The sequence below is a fragment of the Alexandromys fortis genome, unplaced genomic scaffold, assembly GCF_014885135.2.
Source record: "Alexandromys fortis isolate MF-2015 unplaced genomic scaffold, M_Fortis_MF-2015_v1.1 scaffold_1, whole genome shotgun sequence".
In the NCBI taxonomy this organism is placed as follows: Eukaryota; Metazoa; Chordata; class Mammalia; order Rodentia; family Cricetidae; genus Alexandromys; species Alexandromys fortis.
In genome coordinates this window covers 1,138,536-1,162,746 of record NW_026067927.1, presented here as the reverse complement: position 1 = coordinate 1,162,746, position 24,211 = coordinate 1,138,536, and the positions used below count along the sequence as shown (strand labels likewise).

Below are 24,211 nucleotides of genomic sequence, written 5' to 3'. Positions count from 1 at the left end.
ACACACACACACTCCACTTTTGACTGGAGTCCAGGGCCAGGGCAAAAGAAATCTTCATTCCCTAACTTAACTATTCATACCAGAGCTGAGAAACCCCAGACCCTCAGATATCCTCCATGCAGGCAGAATTCAGACTTGATTCCTAGATCAACTTGAGGCGCAGGAGTTGGCGTTTCTGCCTCTAAGCTGGGGCTCGTTGCTCTACTGAAGAATCGCAGCCCGGGAGTTGGTTGGGCTGCAGGCCCGCAGCAGGCCTGGCCGTGCGTGGGTCGCCACCACAGTCTAAATCGTTTAGCTAGGAGCCACAGCTATTCTGGGAATTTCTGTGTGACTTTCCCCTACACGCCGTAATCCGTGAAGGTGGGCAATTAGACACTATCATTTCAAGTTAGATTTAGGTACCCTACCATGAAACATTTAGCTATCCTACCATAAAACCAAAATCTTGCTCTCCACCCCCACATGCACGCGCTCCTCGGCTCTAGGGGGAATTGTCACCAAAAGAAAACACTGGCGTTGGCCTCGGCGAACAGGAGAAGGGACAGTGAAACGAATGGTCATAATCGACCAAAAACACCAACGCAGAAACTTCTCGATGCGCTCTCGGAAAGTTCCCAGAGCTTCCGCGGTGAGGCTCTCTGCTCCTCCCCCACCCCCACCCCCCTTACCCCCAGCCAGGAGCTCCAGCTCTTTCCCTGTTCCACAAGACCACCTGGGCGCCAAACTCACTTTCTAATGAGAATTCTCACCGAGGTACCCCGGAGGTGTTAACGTGGTAAACTGCAGGGTTTCCCCGGCACAGATTCGGTCTTTTAAAGACTCGGAGGGGCAGCTCTCCCTACTCCAGGCTGCATGCTAAACTTTTAGCTGCCCTTTTAGCTGCCGGCTTCGGCTATTGAGAGCGTCCGGTGCTGAGAACTGCAAAAGGAATCACCGCCGAAGCCCTGGAGCCTGCCTAGGTACGGGGTCCCGTCCCACCCCAGAACTATAGTTGCTGAGGGGGTTGAGAACAGAGGAGTTGGAAGACTCCAGAGGAGAGGTGACCCTGCACTAACCCGCCACTCCTGGCCTAGGTCCCCCCCCCCCGTGCTGGCAGGAGGGGGCGGGAAAGGACTGCGTCCCCTCCTGCCCCGCCCCGCCCGGCGCTCTGTATTCGCGAGGGAAGACCGCCTCGCCCAGAAGGCTCCCGGGTGATTGGAGACTCCAGGAGGAGACGCGAGGAAAAGTCGAATAAGAGGGCGCAACGTCAGACTCGAGATTTGGGGAAGGGTGAGGGCGGGGGTGGAAGGGCGGGGACGGACACACAGACACTGACGCGGACGCACACCCCCAGCACAGCATTCTAAGTGATTTCAACTTTTGGTCGCCTTAGCCCAGGACACAGAGACTGGGGACAGGGAAGAGAGAATAAGAAAGTAAAGGGATTTAAAGGAGAGAGGAGTCACATTAGAAAAAGTGAAGAGAGCTGAGAGGTGAGCAAAAGCAACCGTGAGAAAGGGAAAGAAGAAAAAGAACCGCAGTTTCCCAGCGTCCAGGACTGCCAAGGAGCCTTGGGAGCGGAAGCGATCAGGGGGTGGGGGCTAGGGGACGCAGCGAGGGGAGGGGAGTGGAAAGGACAGGGTGGGAGTGTAAACTATAGGAGGGCGAAGGAAGCGAGGCGCGACACAGCTCCTGGAGAGGAGGACAGACCTGAGCTTTAGGCACAGAGAGGCTCTCCCGGCCTAGAGGAGGGAGCACGGCGCAGAGAGGAGGGGCTTGCGGCCCCGTAGAAATGTCAATCAGAGCCCGGAGCCCAGGGAATCTCGGCCAATCTGTTCGGACCTGACCTGACTTCTCGCCGCCGCCGCCGCGGAGCAGATCAATAGGCGAACGCGAAGCGCAGCGCAGCGCGGGAGGCAGCGCGGCCCGGGCTCGGCCCAGCCCCCGATGCGCTCCGGAGCCAACGTGCGACACTGAGCACGGCGGCCCCGGGGGCCGGGCCCCCACTCCGTAGGTGCCCCGTGGGCCACCATGTCCTTCCCCCAGCTCGGATACCAGTACATCCGCCCGCTCTACCCACCCGAGCGCCCGGGAGCCGCAGGCGGCAGCGGCGGCAGCGCGGGAGGCCGGAGCGGTCCCGGCGCCGGAGCCTCGGAGCTTGCCGCCTCGGGGTCCCTATCCAACGTGCTTTCGTCCGTGTACGGGGCACCCTACGCCGCGGCCGCAGCTGCAGCTGCCGCCGCCCAGGGTTACGGCGCCTTCCTGCCCTACGCTACGGAGCTGCCCATCTTCCCACAGCTGGTAAGAAACCCGGGAAAGAGGGGTTGGAGCTGGGGTGCAGGGCAAAGTGAGCGTGCAGAAGAAAACCAGGGTCCCGGCGGGAGGGTGGAGGCTGCTGCGACGACTGGAGCTCACTCGCGCTCCCCCGCGCGTGTCCCCTTCCTTTTCCATGTGCGTACAGGGCGCTCAGTATGAGCTGAAGGACAGCCCGGGGGTCCAGCATCCGGCCACGGCCGCCGCATTCCCGCACCCGCACCCCGCCTTCTACCCCTATGGCCAATACCAGTTCGGGGACCCGTCCCGTCCCAAGAACGCCACCCGGGAAAGCACAAGCACGCTCAAGGCCTGGCTCAACGAACACCGCAAGAACCCGTACCCCACCAAGGGCGAGAAGATCATGCTGGCCATCATCACCAAGATGACCCTCACCCAGGTGTCCACCTGGTTCGCCAACGCGCGCCGGCGTCTCAAGAAAGAGAACAAGATGACGTGGGCGCCCCGTAGTCGCACCGACGAGGAGGGCAATGCTTATGGGAGCGAGCGGGAGGAGGAGGACGAAGAAGAAGATGAGGAAGAGGGCAAACGAGAGCTGGAGATGGAGGAGGAGGAGCTCGCTGGGGAGGAGGAGGACACGGGGGGCGAGGGCCTGGCGGACGACGAGGAAGATGAGGAGATCGATTTGGAAAACTTAGACAGCGCCGCAGCCGGGCCGGAACTGACCCTGGCTGGGGCAACTCACAGGAACGGGGACTTCGGCCTAGGACCCATTTCGGACTGCAAAAATAGCGACTCAGACGATAGCTCCGAAGGCTTGGAGGAGCGACCACTGTCGGTCCTGAGCCTGGCCCCAGCACCACCGCCTGTGGCCAGGGCTCCTCCATCTCCGCCCTCTCCACCCTCGGGCCTGGACCCCTGTGCTCCCGCACCAGCGCCCTCCTCCACCCTGCAGAAGCCCAAGATCTGGTCACTGGCCGAAACGGCCACCAGCCCGGATAACCCACGTCGCTCGCCTCCCAGAACCGGAGGTTCTCCTCCCGGGGCAGCCGTCGCGCCCCCGACGCTGCAGCTCTCGCCCGCGGCTGCCGCTGCAGCAGCAGCGGCACACAGACTCGTCTCGGCGCCGCTTGGCAAATTCCCCGCTTGGACCAACCGGCCTTTCCCAGGCCCGCCGCCCGGCCCGCGGCCGCACCCGCTGTCCATGTTGGGCTCGGCCCCACAGCACCTGCTGGGACTTCCCGGAGCCGCGGGTCACCCGGCGGCTGCCGCCGCCGCCTACGCTCGGCCCACGGAGCCGGAGAGTGGAACAGGTGACTACAGAAGTGTGGGACACAGAGGGAGGCTGTTGGTGGGGCTCTCGGCCAGAGGAAAAGAACAGGGGGTTTGGGGAAAGTAAGCTGTTTTCCTCTTTGCTTCAGAACGGGTACAGCGGCCCTAGAGGCCTGGACCTAGCGTTCTGAAGGCCTCCCTATTCTTCCCCTTGTTTCCTACAGATCGCTGTAGTGCCTTGGAAATGGAGAAAAAGTTGCTCAAGACAGCTTTCCAGCCGGTGCCAAGGCGGTAAGAGACCCCGAATTTGGGAACCAAAGTGGGAGACCCTTCAGGAATGATAAGGAAAACGCAGAACCAATGGCAGAAACATTTGCTTCCCCCCACCGCACCCGGGGAAGGGAGAAACGTGGCTGGGAATCTATTTCTAAAAAGCACAACAAAAAAAAAATCCACTCTTCTCTCACTTCCTGTGGACCCGTAAGACGCTTTTTCATTCTCAGTTCGGGCACCTCAAGCAGGGCCTGTGGGTACAGAGCTGAGGGAGTCTGGCCTCTCCAACAGGCCACGGGAGCACACGGCCTACCCTGCGTGATGCCCAGTTCCTTCCAGGCCCGACCTCGAATTCTGATCGCTTCTGTGCAGTTTAGGGTTAATACACCCAGGGCTGAATAAGTCCATACGCTTGACCCTAGGCTCAGTAGAGTGCCCCCTACCTCAGCAGGCTCTACGTCTCTAAATCTCGCTTCCTTTGCTTCCGCTCTCTCTTCCAGGCCCCAGAACCACTTGGATGCTGCTCTGGTCTTATCAGCTCTCTCCTCATCTTAACTCTTTGAACAATTTTTAAATCGTTGTACTAATTGTTAAAAAAAATCGCTCTGTATAGTTATGACTTGCAAGCATGTCTGTGTATGAATACCTAAAAAAGAAACACTAAACCAACCAACAAACACACACAAAAAAAGAACGAAAGAAAGAATAAAGCCGGTTCCCCTTGGCCCTCCCCAGGTCGCTTCTGTACTGCCCCACATTAGATTGTGAGGTTCATTTGTTCTGTTGATTTCGGGGGTGGGTGGGGTGGAGTTGCAGAGAGGATAAGCGTGTCTGACTCTTTTTGTATATACAGAGAAATGTACATACGTGTGAACCAAATTGTACAAGAAAGTATCTATTTTTGGCTAAATAAATGAGCTGTTGCCACTTTTGACTATAACCGGCGGGTCTGCCACCTGGACCGATCTGTTTGATGGTTCTTTGGTGTTTTCGCGTCCCCCATCCCCACAAGCAAGGACAAGCATGGTCAGGGGACAGCAATGGCGGAAGTAGTCCGCGCAGAGGTAGGCAGGCTAGGTTCTCTGCAAGAAGGGGCGATGGAAATCCGAGAGAAAGGGCGGAGTCCGAAGAGAAAAAGAGGCCTACTCTCTAGAAGGAGCTGGGGAACTGGGTTCTGTCCGCGGGTCCACTGAAGTAACCTTGGGGCCTTCTCTGATGACTTAGCAGAAAGACTTAGAGAAGCTTCCAGGAGCTCAGGGCATGAACTAGAAGGATCTCCCTCCCTGCTCCCATTCCGACCCCGCACAACTGGTGTTTCTCAGTCCCGTGTATAAAAATTGTCCACGCTCAACTTCGAGGCCGCTCCCACCTCGCGTCCCTCTCCAACATCTCCTTCCTTATAGGTGCAAGGGCGTTGGAGATCTCCGGGAGAAGCCGGGGTGCTCACGCTTCCCGCTTGGTGGCGTGTGACCGCGCTGGAGTTGGGAGTCCAAGGCCGAAGCCAGGCGGCGTTTAGTCCCTGGGTGCTTCTGGGCGTTTTACCCTGAGTGTTAGGGAAGGGGCTGCTTTCAGAGATGCCAGCATGGGTTGGGGTCTAATCCCGACACCTTTGGAGTTGGGATCGCAGCAGGAGTCCGGCGGGGGGGGGGGCGGGGAAATAGTGAGAAACTTGGGGCTGGAGCTCCCTCTACAGGACGTAGGGGACGCTCGGCGTCCGGCGGCCTCTCCGGCCAAAGCTGTCGGGCCCTAGCCCGACTTGACACTGCTGGCCCGGCTTGCCCAACTTTGACGCTAGGAAGTAGAGGGTCACGCTTAGGATAGTGACGCCTTGGGGTTCGAAGTGGCGGGGGGGGGGTACCTTTGAGGCACCCTTGTCTGGAACTTTAGATTTTCAGGCTAGCCAGACGCCGTACTTGGAGCTGCAGAGCAGGGCTTGTGACCTTCATGCGCGCTGTTGGGCGGTATGAAGAGCTGAGGTCTGGATCAGGTACCTTGGAGAGTTTGCGCGCGAGGGCAGCTGGCGGGTTCGGGTCCATGATGTGAGGACCCAGCTGCCAGCGCCACAAGTGACCTGGGGAGAGAGACGGACCACTGGCAAAGACAAGGACAGCCAGGAAGAGGCCTGAGACACTCTTTGCTAAGGTATTTCAGAGGCTCGAGATCCTTTACAAGCTCCATTTTCTTAGGCCATGCATCTGAATTTGAAGTCAGTACTCCAGGACAAAGGCCAGAGCTCTGGTAAGCACCATAAGTGTCTGTACAAGAGCCACACCCCTCCTCCAGCTTGGGGCTTAGCCATGGCCTACACTGGCTGCCCATTTACTTCTCCGGAAGCCAAGGGCAGGGAACTCCCTTTCATGGGTCCTTTCTCATCCGCTGCCTGCCTCACACGGTGGAGTAAGAACGGCAGAGGATGCTCTGCCCTTGCTCATTCTTAGGTAGGATGTCCAGACCTTTAGAGATGCTCAAACATCTTCAGTTCCGTGAGGTGGGGGCATTTGCCTCACTCCCTCCCATCTCCCAGAAGAGTGAGATGTCTTCCTCCCGGCGACTCAAGAGCTTCTGCAAGCAGCTTTACCAAGGGCAAGAGAAAACTTCCCAGGGGAAAGGAGATCTTGGTGACCACAGCAGAAGTCTTCTTCTGGGTGGAGCCCCCAGGAAGAGGAGTTTCGTCAATGGGAGGGAAATGGGTGTGGAGAGGCTGGCAGGACTGACAGCAGACATGGGGCCTCTCTCCAGGGAAGCTTCTGGTTTTCTAGCTATCTCATTCCCAGATGGTGGCATTTTCTTAGGCTCAGCCTGTCAGTCTTGAAAGAACAAAATGAGGAACCAGGAGAGTCATGGCTCCATGCAGTGTGTACTTCTGACTCCTCTGATCCCAAGTTGACTTCAATATAATAACTTAACCAAGGAGAAACACGAGCTCCCAAGTTACCAACAAAAGAAGAAGGGATCCCAGGAACTCCCTCCGCCCCTTACCATTGATCCCTAACATCTAGCAGGAAGCAGAAGAGATGGTGGCAGGGGTAAGAAGCGGGGTCCGTCTTGTCTCCAATGCAGCTTCAATTAGAGATGAAATATGTCAGTCCCTGACTAGGAAATGTCCCTGCTGTTCCTTTGGTTTCTCAGAGCCCTCCAAAGTGTATAGGGGATCGAGTTAGGTCGGAGACCTCAATATCTGAACGTACCTGGGAAAAGACAGTGCCTCCCAAAACCAAGGGGCCTAAGGAGAATAAAATTACCTCCCAGGTGACTTTCCATCTGCACATTAGTGGTTTCTAACTAAACTGTCTTGAGGGGAGGGGACTCAGGTAGGAGGAAGTATAGTGCAATCCCAAAGTGACAAGGATGGGCCAGGGACTAGGACATGCTCTATGCCAGGAGTGGAGCGGGGACAAGTTCCACCTCTGAGCTGATGTTCTCTGGGCACCTAAAGTCTCCCACTCACTGGCCTGCCTGTTTGGGGGGAAGTTGTTCAGAGAGACCGATGCCTGGGTGAGAATTATATGTCAGGGATCTTCGAAGAGTTAGGGTTTATTGGAAGGTTTTGCCAGGACTCCCTTTGGGACTGATTCCTGTGTCTTTCTAGAAACAGCTTCTCCTTCCTAGAATCCTTGGTTACATGCGTCCCATTGAGAAAAAAAAATGGGCAACTATGGTCTGTAAAAATTGTGTCTGTATTTGAAGCTAGCTTTAACCTGAGTGGGGGCAAGCCTCATGTTTCTGTGGCCTCACTTCAAACATCTGGGAAAGGTTGGATTTGACAAACTTAGCCAATCTCTCTCGCAAATCCATGAGTGGTTAAGAATAGACCTTAAAAAAAAAAAAGAAGAAGAAGAAAAATAGGCCCAAAGATAATTGTGAGGTAAGAGGACCCCATACACCATCAGATAGCCTTTCCTGGTCTAAATTGGTCACTGTCATCTGATCCACTCACGTAACTTGACCACGTTAAAAATGTCTGCCTACGGTGGGATTGCTCCCGGGAACTGGCCCCTTGGAAGGCAAATGAATGAAAAACCTCCAAAGTGGGGTGCAATAGGAAAGGCCTAAGGAATAGAATTGCAATCCCCAGCGACGCCATCTTGCCTCCTCTCCCATCCGGGATATATGACAATGCCCGCAGAAGAACAAAATCAGGGGTGGCGGATGGAACCGCACTGTAGGATAGACACCAGAATGGGCGTCCTTTAGACACGAGGGATCCTCTGCCAGGAAGGAGTCCACAGCACCACCCCCAAAGCTCCTCTAAGCCGTGCAGGTGAAGTCTGCCGGGTGCCTGGATGTGACTAAGGTGTCCACCGTGCGAAAGGCTAGAGACAACGGAGATGAGACATCAAGGTGTCTGTAGCAATTCTCTCTCCCTAACGCCTCAGCTTGCTGAAGGAACTGCTAAAACCGAGTGCGGTGCGGACCGCTTCTGTTCATTAAGGGCTTGTGGTGTTAGAAGGAAGAAGAGGGGGTGAGAGATGGCCAACAGGAAACAAAACGTGAGCCTAGGAAATGCAAAAATAGATCTTAGGTCATTTCTGGATGAACCTTTTCCCAACCAAGGTGGCGAAGAAGAGGTCCATCCAAGGAGGCCAAGGCTCTAAAAAGTTGGGGCCCTTCTCTTGTAGATTCTGTTGCCAAGAGTCGGTACAAAAAGGTGGTCACAGATGTACACTCAAGTCACGTAGTGTGGGCCCAGTAATTATTGCTACTCCTCAGCCATCGTCAGGTCCCCAAGAACAAAACCTCATCCATTTAGTTATGGGTTTAGTTTAACCCCTCTCCCGGGGGGTTGGAGAGAGAGATAGAGAGGGAAGGAGAGGGAGAGGGACGAAAAGAAAGAGAGGGAGAGAGACAGAGCCAGGGCACATGTATGTGTCTCATGTCAGGGAGCAGGACAAAGACAAAAGCGGGGTCAAATCTGACTCCTGGCCTGTAGCCTAGCCTGGCTTGGCCTGGCCATGAAGGCTGTGATGTCACGTCTTTTGTACCAGTGACAGTCCTGCATTCTCTCACTACGCTAGGCCGCTAACAAGTGGGCCACAGCCCTCCAGGGCCTTTGGAGTGCACTCATCTGGCAACTGTGCTGCCCCCAGACGCTCAGATTTATTTTGCCAAAGTTACAGGGCAATTATGGAAATGTGCCCTTTGAAGCCAGCCTGATTTCTCTTTATTTTCTTCTCCCTGACAGAGCAGAACAGAGCTTCCCCGCCTCTCCAGGCTCTCTCTCTCTCTCTCTCTCTCTCTCTCTCTCTCTCTCTCCTCTCTCTTCCCTCTCTTCCTAATAATCCTGACATAATGAGAGCTTCTAGGGGAAATATTGGGGAAAAAACTTGTAAGTGGCATCCAAATTGTATGTCTATAAAATAGAAATATTTTTTATTCAATATTATTTTCATGTTAGGTTTTGTTTTTTAAATGGGGTGCTGATGGCCATGAAAGGACAAATGAATTGGGGTGAGCAAGAGGTAGGTACTTCTACCTGGCTGCCGGACCCCTCCCATGTCTGAAGTCTTTATTTATAGCCAGGCAGATGATCCCACTGGGGCAGACCAGCCTGGCCCCCTTAAGGACCCTGCTCTGTCCTGGAAATCTTAGCTTCACAAACTGTAGCAGAAGGCCTTTGTTCTTGTCCCCTGCACCTGGAGAAGAAGACAGCCCAGCCACCCTCTGATCCAGTGGCCCCAGGTTTCGGAGCTTTACAGTATTGTCAACAGGACGCGGAATCTGGGGCCTCTGTGTGAAGTGACCCCGTGTGTTTCTTTCCTCCCACCCCACTGTGCTTGGCACTGGAGTGTTGAGTGAAGGTGTCTGAAGTCAGATGGTGTGGACCGGGAGGACGTGGAAGGTCAGGAGGTGGGGGGGTCCATGACTGGGGTTGCCTAGTGTCTGGGGACATTTCTACTTTTAAGAAAGTGACTTTGAAGTCTCTGTCCTTTTAGTCACTTGCTCTTTCCTCCCTGCCCTCCTGCCTTGAGGAGATTTGCTCCGGAGTACGGACTGACACCACCACCAAGAAGTCTTGCCCCCACCCTTCTTGGAATACCCAGAGTGGAGGCTACTTTTGAGCTCACTTTCCTGCCTTGCTTCTTTGTTTCATTTGTTTTTGGTTTTTTTTGACACAGTCTCATAGCCCAGGCTAGCCTCAAACTCAATATGCAGCCGAGGATGACTCTGAACTCCTGATTTTTTTCCTGCCACCACCTCCCAAGTGCTGGGATTACAGGCCACCTCGCCCAGCCACCCTGCACTGACCTTAAAACGCTAAGGAAAGTGGGACTGAGTCAGTTGGCAAAGCAATGGCCCTGCACATTATTTAATGCTCACCGTCGTTCTTGTCTTCCCTTTGCTGATGCAGAAAACTAAGGCTGGGAAACGGAGGCAGGGAGAGAGGCGCCAAGAAATACCTGGAAATATGGAACAATCTCCACTCAGTGATAAGATGCCCACCACAGAATCTCCCACAGGGTATGCCAGGAACCAAAATGGAGAATGTGGGTTCATTCTGCAAGAGTCTAGTAAGAGTGGCAACCTTGGGGAAATCACTGGGAGGGGGAAGGGAGCGGGAAGGGGGGTGTCAAGGCAGGAAGAACATTTTTCCATGTATAACAGTGATTTCCAATCTTCCCAATGCTGAGACCCTTTTAATACAGCTCCTCATGTTGTGGTGACCCCCCCCAACCATAAAATTATTGTCATTGTTACTTCATAACTGTAGTTTTGTGACTATTATGAATTGTGATGCTTTGTTCCAATGGCCTTTTTGTTTTGTTTTGTCTGTCTTGTCTTGTTTTGTTTTTGAGACAAGCTTTTATGTGTGTGTGTAGCCTTGGTTATCCTGGAACTAGTTCTGTAGATCAGGCTGACCTCTCACCTAGAGAGATCCGCCAGCCTCTGCTGGAATTAAAGGCATAAACCACCATCACTCCGCTTTTTCTGATGGTCTTAGGCAACCCTGGAAACAGGTTGAGAATCACCGATGTATAATCATTTGCTCCTTTTGGGTCACATAAACATGTTGGCTTTCAAACATCTTGTTTATAAATAACTAAATGTAACACAGGGAAGGAGAGGAAAGAATGACAGGCAGACTGGCCGTTCTGAATGTCATGGTGGAGGTAAAGTGAGCCACTCACTGGACACCATAGTCCTCAGGTGTCAGCTCCACGCCACTCACACAAAATGCATGCGGCAAATGGCTTCCGGAAGCCAAAACTGCATCCTGACCCTGGGTTCAGCCCATGGTGCTCTCGACTTGGGGAACGTGGAAACGTGGCAAAGACTGTGTGGCGGAAGAAAGCTGTTGGCAGGGATTCAGAGAGTGGGGGAGAAGGGAGGGAGGGGGTTGCACCTGTAATATCCCCTTCAAGGGTACACTCACAGTGACCTCACCAACCGCCACCAGGCCCTATCCTCAAAGAGTCCGCCAGTTTCCAATAGTGCCATCATCTGGGACCTGGAAGGGACATTTAAGTCCCAAACCACGGGCTCAGCAGGCTAAAGCATCACCACTAGGCCTGATAACCTGAGTGCAAAGCCCAAGACCCACAAGGAGAGAACCAACCCCTATAATTGTCCTGTGATCTCCACTCTTATTAATTCTAGTATACAATTTCATATAGTTAGTGTTCTTATTAATTACAACTGCCTACTGTACAAGGTGCTATTGCCTTCGTTTTGTAAATGGATAAATCTGGGCTCAGTCACTTGCCCGACACGGCCAATAAATGAAAAAGCCAACGTCCTGACTCAGGGCTTCTTGATTCCAGAACAGAACTCTGACGCAGCTCTTTGCACCTGCATTAGGAGCACATTTGGCATCACATCTGTGAGTCCACTTTGTCCCCAGTGCACCCCACTCCTTGACAAACCTGACGCTCACAGGCCTGGGACTCTTGATAGGGCCCTAGCGCCGTAGTTCCCCTTGGATTTCACCCACTTCTACATTGGTAAATGGGATGCTGGGCCACCTGAGTGGCCATGCCAGAGGATGACCCTGAACTCTTGTCATCTTCTCATTTATACGTCTCCAGCAACTACAGGCCAGGATGTGGGTCTCTGCCCACTGCTTTAACGCCTTCTCATGCCCAGTCCTTGTGGAAGAGGCTGCCAGCATCTGCACACATAAAGGTTTTGCCAAGAGAGCAGGAAAAAGCCCACCCACCATAGCAGAAGATTCATCCCTCCCCTCGCTCGGCCCCTCAGCAAGTGTCCCTGGACCACCAGCAGCATGTGGAAGCCCAGGTGGGAAGCATGGATGCTCAGGTCCTTCCCAGTCCTACGGAGTCGGAATCTGCCTTTCCCTGGAGAGGCCTGCGTCAGTGACACAGTGTGTATGAGAGAGTGAGGGTCACCATCTAGAGGCTCCCCCAAAAGACATGTGGCCCCACCAGCATGGAGCTGGCCTTATCCCTGAGATTGGGGCCTCCCCGGGAATGTGGCTTGGGGCTGAGCTGGACGGAAAGCTGGATGTGGAAGATGGAAAGTCTAAGGAATGAGGGAAGTCAGGGGAAGGGGCCGTGAGGCAGCAGAAGTGGATCTATCAGGGTTAGACGTGCTTTGCCTGCTCGCTTACCTGTAGATGGCTGTAAGCAACACCATCACCTATGCCTGTGTGGTCTTCCAGATCTCTCACAGCAAGAGGACAGTCACTAGAAACATTTCTTATCAGTTCAAAGTTCACATCTCCTCTGCACCAGAGTCAGCTGTGACTTCTGAAAAGGGAGGAAAAGAGAGGAGGGGAGACAGGAAGGCAAGAAGGCGGGAGGGGTGCCATTTGGGATGGTACAAAGTGACAGGAGCCCTAGGAAGCAAAGGCCACCTCACTTACTCTTCTTTATTCATTCATTCATTCATTCATTCATTCTCTCATTCATTTATTCACTCATTTATTCAAAAACAGTTACCAAAGAGACATACAGTGAACAAATCTGCAACTTTCTGTCTACTAGAAAATAAATGTTTTTAAGGTGTTAGTCTCATAACCCATGCTAGATTTTTCTGGGCTATGAAATACGCCATCCAGATGCTCTGTACACGCACATCATAGGGACCTGGCCAAGATGGGACATGGGTAGTGGGGCATACAGTGTAGTGCAGTCTTGTGCATCTGTACCCAGGAGACCCACCACACCACGAGATCTGGCTAAGCTCCAGACCTGTGCCACTCACAAGCGTGGCTTGTGGGAGTTCATCTTGCCACGTTGGTTGTGTTGAGAGACACCGAGGAGACTAGTGGAGAGAGGATTAACTAACTGGGACACACTGACCCTGGAGGTGAGCAATGCCATTCTACAGATTGGAGGAGAGGAGGGGTGCCCCTTTGCTTCCTGGCCACCAATGGGAGCTGCTCTCTGCTCTGCCACACCTTCCCACGGTGATGAAGCCATAGGCCAAAGTAAATTCCCCCCTTTAAGTAAGTTGTTTTGCCTAGGTTTGTTGTCACAGCGAGGAAAAGTTAACACACAGGGGGAGGTAACGTAAAAGCAAGGTACACTCTGGAATCCAGTGACTTGGTAATTAAAAGGCAGGACATAAGGCATCACAATAATCTCCTGCTTTTACATGTCAATATTGGTTTTGAACTCATCAGATTAAATAAAAATATTGAAGTCAATTTTATTTGCTTATATTTTTAAATATAGTAATTAGAGGGGTTTTATAGTTTTTTTGTTTCTGTTTACATTGTTTTGTTTACATCCCTGATTCACATTGTATTTCTATGGACAGTGGGGCCCCCAGACATTGACATACCAGGAATCCATGCCCAGAACCACTGCTCTCCACTGAAGGTCCTTGAGAGTATTAGTCCAGTCGTGGGGAGCCCCATGGTCTTTCTCTGTGGCACTGGTACCTGGACCTTCCTGAGCAGAGCCTTTTGTCCAAGCACACGCACCAATTCATCTAGTCTTCAAATGGTCCTGGGAGGCAGCTACTGCAGTTCTCATTACTTCTGAATCTGGAGAAACTGAGGCTCGGAGAGACAGAGCTCAGCAGATCCACATTCCCAGAAAGCAAAGGAGACGTGATTCAAGTCAGCCAGTTTGCTCTCCCCTTTACAAATTGCTGCTCTGTAAGGACATAGTGACAGCAATTGCTCCATTGAGGGCACTGTGCTGTGGGGGTACACATCTCTCTCTCTCTTTCTCTCTCTCTCTCACACACACACACACACTCGCACATGCACATACAAACACACACACATGCACACACACTTGCACATGCACACTCGCACATGCATACACACACATACACACATCTCTCTACACACACTCGCACATGAACACACATACACATACACACACACTTGCACATGTGCACACACATGCACACACATCTCTCTTACACACACACTTGCACATGCACACACACATACACACACGTACATCTCTCACACATTCGCACATGAACACACATATGCATACACACACTCGCAATGCATACACACACATACACACATCTCTCTCACACACACTTGCATATGAACACACATACGCATACACACACACTCGCACATGCACACACACACGCATGCACACACACATACAGACATCTCTCACACACACACTCGCACATGCACACACACTTGCACATGCATACACACACACATACAGACATCTCTCACACACACACTCGCACATGAACATACATATGCATACACACACACTTGCACATGCACACACACACACACACACACACGCACACACACTTGAGATAATAAGGTCATTTTGGCCCGTGGTTTTAGAGGGGTTAGCCTACCTCACATGATGGTGGATGAGCGCAGCAAAGCTCCTTCCCTCCCCGTGTGAACAGGATGTGAGAGAAGAAGATGCAGTCTCGATGATCACTCTCCAGGGCACACCCTTCTGACCTGAGAACCTCCTTTTAAAGATCCTATCACCCAGTTCTCTGAGCGATCAACCTTTAATGTTGCCCTTTGGGGACAGTTGAGACCCAAACTATAGCATGGCTGTTGGTACAGAAAGGTGCCCAGTCCTTAGCATAGCACCAACATGATAGAACCATGTCAGCGGACAGAAAAAGGGACTTTTCACAGGGAAACACCTTACTAGTGATCAGGTGATAATCTGCCTCAGAGAGTCACACACTATTGCAAAATCAGTCACCTCAAGCCCAGGGGCATAAAGCAATAGTTGCCAGCTCACAGATTCCTCTGGGTGCCAGAAACAGTCAAGTGAAATGGTTTCTCTGGATCATCTCAGCTGCCAAATCTCCAGGAAGTGTTCCAGTGAGCTCGGAGTGGGTCATGTGCTCACTGCTGGGATGTCTAGTGGGCTAGAGTAGGGTGAGGCGTGGGGGTGGGGTGAGGGACAAGGTCTAAGAAGAGAGAGAACGGAGTGCGATCGTGGGCTGGGAGTGTGGCAGATGTACAGCGTCCTGGGTTCCATCTCCAACACCACCAACACAAATGCTCTATTCTTTCACCAAGTGCCAGCCTGGCAAGGCTGGTAAAGAGCGGTGGCCGAGACCAGAGGCAGCCAGTCTCAGACCCCTTCCTGAGCTTCCCAGGTGCTGAGGTCCCCTTTGGGTCACACCAGGTTGGACGTGGGCCTGGGGTGGGGGAAGAAGCCCTCCCACCATGAGGACCCTGAGATTAAAGAAGAGGTGGCCCCATGCAGTAGGCTTATGCGTGCATTTTTTATCTTAAAACCAGGGACTTCATATCTTCCTGCGTGATCTTTTCTACTTTTCTTTTTACCAAAACGGGTTTTCTTCATAAAGCCTGCAGACAGAATGACTCATTCGGGGCCCATGTTTGTCCCCAGCCTGCTGGGGTACTGTTACACACCCTAGAGCTCATGCAAGGCCAACTCAAGAAATTCGGTTTGCAAGGTTGGCAACGCTGTACCCCAGCAGGGGTGGCAAAGGACAAAGGAATCAGGTTGAAGAAGACTCCTGGGGAGCTCAAGGTCACCAGGACTTTAGACAACCATTTCCTTCTCTTGATTATTCTTCCATCTCTTTCCCCCTCTCACCTGAACCCGGCAAATGCTCCTTGGAGCTAGGGACTATCCTGGCTGAGGGCTGGCTCAGGCTTAGCAAGGACTCGTTGTTTACCAAATGTGTTTCTGCTTGAGAACTCTGCACTAGTGTCTGACTTTCCCTGGAGGCATCTCTTTGATATTTAGGAAGACCACTTGTAAATACTTTATGAAATAAAAACCACTGAGGCCAAGTGTGAGGAACACCCACATAACACCACTTGGGAGACTAAGGCAGGAGGAGGGTCTTCATTCTGAGACTAGACTGAGCTATATAGACGCTATCTCTCATATACCCAAACCTATTAAATAGATATAATCACTGTGGTGGTTTGAATGAGAATGGCCTCCATAGACTCATAGGTTTGAATTCTTGGTCTCAAATTAGGGGAATTGCTTGGGTAGGATTAGGAAGTGTGGCCTTGTTGGAGGAGGTGTGTCACTGGGGAAGGCTTTGAGATTCCAAAAGCCCATGCTGAGCCCAGTCCCTCTCTCTCAACCTGCTGCCTAGATCATGATGTACAACTCTCTTCTATGACTACAGTGTCATGCCTGTCTGCTTCCTGCCATGATGACTGTGGACTGACTGCCCCTTTAAAACTGCAAGCAAGGCTCCAGTCAAAGCCTTTGCTTTATAAGAGTTGCCTTGGTGATGGTGCCTCTTCACAGCAATTGGACGGTGACTAACACAATCATCATCAATATAATTGCACGAACAGATTTAATAGGTATAAATGTCACAACAGTCCACACACCATTATCCAATGGAGTAATCAGACAGTATGGCAAGCTAGCCGATGGACAGGGACTGGTCACCGTGTCTCTGTATCTGTGGTCAGCAGAGAAGTACAATTGACTGCCAGCAGCCACTCTATTTTGGGCCGTCTCCTGTCTCCTGCCTGCAACACCTGAGTACTCCAAATATACCCAGAACCCCGCTGACTTCTGCTCAAACACACAGGCACACTTGGAACCGTTTATGAGGTCAGCTGGGGAGGCTGAGCCCGGGGTGTCTTAGCAGATGCTCCTGGTTTTCCTAAGATGCTCACATTTTTGTCCATGTAGCAGGCGGGCCAGGAGATTGCCACATGGGGCCCATCTTCCCTGACCTTTCATGTCCGGGACGAGAATAGAAGAAGGGGGTAGTATGGCCCAGCTGGAAATAGGACTAGGGAAAAGGCCACAGACTCTACCACTTGGTCACAGCCTGTCGAGGGCCGCTGCCAGACACGGAATTATCCAGAAATGTGGAAGGAAGAGACTGCAGGAGCCAGGGGCTGAACAGAGAGAGCGTGGAGATGGGAATTGGCCGGGCAGGTGGCAGCAGAGCCAGTTCTGACAGGCTGCAGAGGGCCTGCCGGGAGTGCCAGGCACCAAGCCAGGCTGGTCTGCAAACTATAGGCTTCTAAGGAAGCTGTCATGGCTGGCCAACCGTCTGAGGAAAGACAGACCCCTTGTGTCCTGAGAAACTTTAGACAGTAATCAAGCTTGTGCCTAGAGGGAAACTGAGGAAGGGTCCACTCACGTCTCTCCTTTCTCCACCCCCTGACTCTCTGTTCCCCAGCAGGGACATCCGTGATAGAAGCCCATGGAGAGACCATGGTGGACTATTCTCAGCTTCAGCCTCAGGACTGTCAGCTCAGAGGCCTTTGTACAATTGCCCACTGCTGTTAGGTCACATACTCTTTCCTGGGTCCACCCAGCATGACAGTTATGTGAAGTTGGCATCTCTCCTTGCTCCGGCAATGGAGGTATGAGGCTGTTTTATGAAAGGCTATTGGGCCATCTCAGAACTGACATCAGCATTCTTGGGGGTGTGGTGTTTTAAGTGCTTCACTAGTGGGACCTCAGCAGTGTCACAGCCATCAGGATGCTGAGGCCCGGGTCACCAGGCATTGTTAGCCCAGTTACGAGACCCAGGAACATCCAGGAGGGTCCAAAGCGAAAGAGGTGTCATTTGGAGGTCTCAGGACAGCCCGGCTTACCAAGTGGCGTGAAACTTCATTTTAAAAACCAGCAGATGGATTGTTCTCATCCACAAGAATTAAGTTGGGCTCCCTCTTCAGACCATCCACACAACTAATTCAAAAGACAGCCTAAGTTTAAGTAAAAGACCTAAAACGTCAAAACCCACAGAGGAAAACATAGAGGGAGCTCTTTGGGTCCAGCAAAGGCTTCTTTAGGACATCCAAAGAATGAGAAAAATAGCCCAAAACACAGAGATTTGTAAGCTATGAAGAAATGCCGTCAAATTATGTAACTGGTGCTATGTCTACAATATTTAAAGATATGATAATTCAACAATAAGAGACAAATAACTCAATGCAAAAGCAGGCAAAGACTGAGCAGATGTTCCTCCAAAAATGATGCACAAATGGACACCTGCTGGACAAAAAAGTAGACGGCATTTTTACCTATCAGAAAAGCACAGGTCAAAACCACCAATTCCCACTTCACCAGGTTGGTGTTTTAGTTTGGCTTTCAAAAGTTGAGATAAAGATCATGTCCACAAGGGCTGGAGAGATGGCTCAGTGGCTAAGAGCACTGGATACTCTTCCAGAGGAACTGAGTTCAATTTCCAGCACCCACATGACAGCTCACAACTGTAAATCCAGTTCCAGGGGTCCAACACGCTCACACAGACATACCACAGGCAAAACACCAGTCAATGCATACAAGACTAAAACAGTCACAAATGAAAGATCATGACCACAAGCAACTTGGGGAGGAACGGATTTATTTGGTTTACATATCCTGAGCCATGGTCATTGAAGGAGACCAAGGAAGGAACCAGAAGTCAATAACGGAAGCAGAAGCCATGGAGGAGTGCTGCTTCCTGGCCTGCTCTCTGTGACTTGCTCAACCTGCTTTCTTCTGCTGCTCCAGGATGACACCGTCCCCAGTGGTCTGAGCCCTTTCACACCTATAATTAATCAAGAATATGCCCCACAGATTTCCCTGCAGGCCAGTCCGATGGAGGCAATTTTCTAAATTGAGATTCCTCTTTCTAGATAACTCTAGCTTGCAGCAAGATGAGGACCAGGTGGGCTAATTTAAAAAATGCAGAAAATATCAAGTGTTGACAAAGCTATGGAGCAATCTCAGTCCTCAGTGTTGATGGGAATGTCTGATAGAGCCTGCCATTGAAAAACAGTTTGGTAGTTATTTGATAAATTAACTATAATTTTCACATGACCTATACATTCCTTCTCCTAAGTGTGCTGGTTAGTTTGAATTGCCTTCAGATTATTCTTCCCCACTTCCTTAATTTTGAGCTCTGTAAGAACAGGCATGGAGTCGGCAAATTCTAAGCACCTGGATCAGGCCTGGCTCTGGGATGAGGGAACCTCTCTAGCATTGTCAGGTGAGCGGGCCTGTTTGCAGTGACCTAAGGTTCTCTGTCAGAACTCTCTTTTGAGCCATGTCTTCTGGCATGAGTTTTGTACCTTAAAATTGTGGGCTTTGGTTTTGTTCTTGTGTTTTGTTTTTGGGTTTTGGTTTCTGTTTGGGGGAAGCTTCCTTTTTTTGTTTTTTTTTTTTGAGACAGGGTTTCTCTGTGTAGGTTTAGAGCCTGTCCTGGAACTCGTGCTGTAGACCAGGCTGGTCTCAAACCCACAGAGATCCACCTGCCTCTGCCTCCTGAGGGCTAGGATTAAATGTGTGTGCCACTAGAGGGATGGCTCAGACATTAAAGGAGGCTCACAACCAAAACTATAAGAGTTGTTTTTGCTTTTAAACAGGGTTTTAATATGAGGCCCAGGCTGGCCTCAAACTCACCATCTCTGCCTCAGTCTCCTGAGCTGCTGCAACTCCAGATCTATTTCTCCACAAAGCCCTCTCACCTGTGATGCAGGTTCACCTAGCTGGAGTGCCATACACAGAGCATTCATTAGATGTTAGGAAGGATTGGAGGCGTTCATCCTAGAAAATCCAAATCAACTCAAAATTAGAAAGCTGGTTTTTGGTATTTCCATTCCAAAGTATCAAGATTCCCAGGTTGTGACGCCATGGTCATGAGGGCCCCAAGCTCCTTCAGTGATCCTATTCTTCGAGTCTTAGTACGTTATTTCCGTATACCTCATGCTGTACAAAGGCTGCTGGTATTCCTAACACCACATGTGTGCTCCAGGGAAAAGAAGGACAGGAATTGCCTTTCTGCATTTCTAGTTTAAGAAGACATCTGAAACCCTCTAGCAACTTCACTTGCAAGGGAAGCTGGGAGAAAGTCTTGCAGCTGGCCACACTACTGTCCTTAGGGAGTAGGGTCCCTTTGAAGAGGAAGAGTGGGACTTGGTGTTGGCTGCGGCTCTGATAGTATTGACCAGACATCACCACCATCAACATCTCATCGCACTGTGACCATACAACCAGGAAGTCTTTCTGTTATACAAGTGAGCAAACTCACCTCTCTGCCCAGGGCTCTTTGGACAATCTGAGACACATTCTCGTAGAACAGAACCAGTGTGGACCCCTCCTCTCTTGTGACAAGCTAGACCTGTGGCCTTGATCCATAGGAGGGTTCTGTAGACAGCATCTTGTCTGAGTTTCCAGGCGGGAAACACAGGCCCCTCAGTAGGCAGAGAAGGAAAGAAGCCATGTGTCACCATGGGCCAAAGTCATGGTATATTCCACATAACCTAGAGAAACAAACAGATTAAGGGACGTGAAGATATACCCATGTTCACCTTAATGTGGCAAGGATCGCCAGCATGGGATATGTGAAAAGAACTAAGGGCTCATGGTGCCAGGAAGTGAGTCTTTGCCATTTCTTTCTGTCTTTCATTTTCCTTATTGAGATAGGGTCTCACCATTTGGTCCAGGCTGGTCTTGTACTCTCCAACCTCCTGCTCCAGCCTCCTGCATACTGGGATGACAGGCATGCTCCACCATGCTGTGCCTGAGAGAGTGGTCCTCAGTTGATGTCGTATCCTTTCCCATGATAGTTGCCCAGACCTTCCTGTTGGGTGGAAAGTTCTAGGAAGAAGCTTGAAGATACTTTCCTGAGGCCTGGAGCTGGAATGCCTAGGGGAGACCGGGAGAGCCCACCTGGTTCATGGCAGAGCCATGGTTCCTGGATGGGAGGGCACTGCTCTCTGCTCCTATCTGAACGTCCTGGGTCTGCAGAATTCTTGTCCAGTGGTGTTGCCCTATCATTTAGAGACCCCTGAATGTACAGTCCTGTGTCATTTACCGAGCACCCACTATGCCTCTATCTTGATTGTTACCCTTAGAGCTTACATTATCATCCCCCTTCTCTCAAAGACAGACTTACACCTGGGAGGTTAACAGGCTTGCCCGAGGTCACAAAGCCTGTACACAGCATGACCTTCACACCTAACGCCGTGACTAGCAATCTCACGAAGTTAGGCTCTTTACGTAGGCCCAGAATGGAACTTGGATGGGAGAGGATGGGCACGGGTCCTTTATAGAGAGGCCCCTGGCCCACTCTGGGAGCACTGTCAACAGAGGATCTGTGGGTAGGGACCAGCAAGATGACTCAGAGGGCACCTGTTGCTAAGCCTGCCAACCTGAATTCCATCCCCAGGACCAACATGACGGAAGGAGAAAAAAAAACTGACTCCTGAAAACTGGCTTCTGGCCTCCACATATGCACGTATGTACTTGTGGCATGTTCCCACAAACAACAATGACAAAAACACGTATCATTTAAAAACTAAAAGAAGGTTTGTGATTAAGGACAGCTTCAGTCATCAGCATCCCCCACCCCATGTCTAGATACCTGCTGAGGTTCTCTATCACAGCAAACCAGAGTGTATGTAGGATGTGTGGCATCAGACAGTACTCGGGAGGCTAAAGCAAATGGATGGAGAGTCTGAGAGCCCTTCTCTAAAAACAAATATGAAATCTACTTCTCAGCTCTCTTCCCCATAAAGGAAAGTAGGGCTTGGGCTACACATGCTGATCTCAATGAGAGACCTGAGACCTGCTGTACCCCGAAAACATGACCGTGCAGTTATGAAGGAATGTCTCCTATATGTGCAGACGCCCCTCCCACGCTGCAGGTACACAGGACCATGGCTTAGCCACCAGCTCAAACCCAGGCCAATTCGAGGCTCCTGGAACATCTGTTATATCCACATGAGGCCCATAGCATGTGGGGCTTCTTGCTCAGTGTGGTCTGAATAGGCTTAGCCTGTCCTGTCCTTCCTTTCTGCCAGCTTGGAGTAAGAGGCAGGAAGTCATCTTCATAAGAGAATCCCTCTGGTTAGGACTCTCCTAGCATCACTGAGGCACATGGTCTTGTAAAGCTTCCTCTCAAAGCGGAGTCTGCAGCCAGGCATACGTTAAACCCCTTGCCGTTCATGAGACGAGACCACAAATTCAAAGCCTGTCTCCAGAGAGAGTTTAAGGCTAGCCTAAGAAACTCAGTGAGGCCCTGTCTCAAAAAGAAGGTGAAAAAAAGAGGGCTGGGAGTGTAGCTCAGTGCTAGAAGGCTTGCGAGGCCCTGAGTTCAACCACTGATACTAGAAAGGAAAAAAAAATCAAAGTGTGGTTTGTGCCTGGCTCATCAGCATCACGTGGGAACCTGTGAGAGCTGTGTGCCCTTGCCTGCCCCACCAATACACGATTAACTCGGTAACCCTGACGACCTGGAGACCTCCTCATCCACAACCCCAGGTCAGATTCACGTGACTTAGCTCTTGACAAATGGAGAAATAAACATCTCTGCAGGTGGATAAATCTGAGAAATCCTACACACCAGGTTCTCCTCCCCACAAAAACCACACCAGCTCCTCCAAGGTCCCGACAAGTCCAGTGTTACAGGAGCATGCTGACTTACTCAACTGAACCCCTCCCAAACTTATCTGCTATAAACTATGCGTTTCCTAGAATGTCCAGGTGCAGAATATTTTTTCTAGAAACGCCACCCTTCCTTGGAAGAGAGGGAACCCCAGGAAAAGATAAATGGGACTTCCCCGTGGTATTCCACCTTAACAACCAGTTCTAAGACCTCCAGATGTCCAGGTCAGGAACTTATTCCAAAGGTGACTGGGAAACTGACATCAAATCACCTTTCGCAGGAACCACCCCTCCCTACTTCTGAGATGTCAGCCTCCGTTCCCACGGTCTATCTAACTCAGCATGCCCGGCCCAATGTCGTTACAGAACTCTGGTTCTTTTGAGCCACCTTCGGTGTCCTCCCAGGCCCCAGGACATTTCCTCTACTTCTCTACTCATCCTGCATCCTCCCTCTTCCCCGTGCTGCCTTGGTTGCTACTTCAAATCAATTGCCAAGCTCATGAGATAGTATCTGCTCCTTCCCACTCTGACTAAGCCGCGCCTGCTGCCCCCAGCCACCTCCCTGGCTGGCTCGCACCGCCCTGCCCACCTGCATTACTCAATGGCACCTGTGCTTCTGTCACCTGCCTGCTCAGCCCCAGGTGCACTTTCGTCACAGTAGGTCCCATTTGGAAGATCGGCAATTGAGGCTTGGAGAGGTGGGGTGGAATGTCCAAGATCGTAGATTTCTTGAGCAGCTGCAGGAGGGTTGGGGCCTGGGCATCGCGGTTCCAGCTCCTGCAGGCCCTCTGTGGCTCGCCCCCATTCCCTGTCTCTGCCTCCATGTAGGGGGGTTTCAGCATCACTTCCAGACCCACCGCTGTAGTGGAGTATGAGGGTATTCTCCAGTTCCACCCGTCATGTTCTCATGACACCGTGATGCCTTTGCTCAAATACATCCAATGAGGCAGTCAAGATTCTGGAAGCTGGTCTGCCTTCTCGCCTGCCTGTGCACACATGCATCCTGCCTGGTCTGCCTTCTCACCTGCCTGCGCACACATGCCTCCCGAGTGAGTGTCACCTCACTCCTGGTCCTGTTGGCACAGAGCAGAGAGCCTTTTCCTTTCAACCCCAGAAGCGGTGTGTTTTCTAGGTAGGTTATTATTAGCATCTTTACAGATAAGGAAAGCAAGGTGCTCAGAGGGCAAGCCACCTGCTCCAGTGAGTCAGGGCAGATGCCTCTAAACCACAGACTATGTGGGAAAAGACTGCAAGGCAAAGCTTTGGCAGTGTTGTGGGGTCTGAGGGTGCTGGGCAGGTGCAGAGGCGAGAGCATCCCAGGAGCGATTAGTGGGCTCATGAAGGATATGGTAGCATTTGAGATAGGATGTGGAGGACGGTGTGGGTTTCAGTGGCAGCACTTTGGTGGAGGGCACATCAGAAGGAACGAACAGGAGGGATAAAGGCTGGAGGCTGGAAGGGCAGAGACCACGCCAGGGCAGTAAGGAATCACACACACACACACACACACACACACACACACACACACACACAGAGCAGCTGAGCGAAGCATTAACTGCAGGGCAGGCCAACAAGGAGTCGCAGAGCACAGAGAGTTCTCCTGGGGTAGAGTGGCTGTCTGGCCACTACTGCACTTGGAGCTGCCACATTTATTTGGG

The 24,211-nt window shown here is 51.6% G+C and overlaps 1 protein-coding gene across 1 annotated transcript; it reads left to right on the top strand.

Annotated features, from left to right (window-relative positions):
• The first annotated feature begins 1,306 nt into the window (after window positions 1-1,306).
• On the top strand, window positions 1,307-4,738 carry Irx3 (iroquois homeobox 3). The gene is made up of 4 exons (XM_050143462.1): window positions 1,307-2,280; window positions 2,441-3,566; window positions 3,750-3,816; window positions 4,299-4,738. The coding sequence occupies exons 1-4, from the start codon at window positions 2,011-2,013 to the stop codon at window positions 4,351-4,353; spliced, it is 1,518 nt and encodes a 505-aa protein (XP_049999419.1). The 5' UTR covers window positions 1,307-2,010; the 3' UTR covers window positions 4,354-4,738.
• The last annotated feature ends 19,473 nt before the right edge of the window (window positions 4,739-24,211 follow it).

What these genes read in the sequence shown, in the direction of transcription:
- Irx3 (XM_050143462.1), top strand. Translation starts at nt 2,011, where the DNA reads ATGTCCTTCCCCCAGCTCGGATACCAGTACATCCGCCCGCTCTACCCA. An exon ending in TGCCCATCTTCCCACAGCTG is followed by an intron (nt 2,281 to 2,440) that starts GTAAGAAACCCG and finishes ATGTGCGTACAG; the next exon opens with GGCGCTCAGTATGAGCTGAA. An exon ending in TTCCAGCCGGTGCCAAGGCG is followed by an intron (nt 3,817 to 4,298) that starts GTAAGAGACCCC and finishes TCTCTCTTCCAG; the next exon opens with GCCCCAGAACCACTTGGATG.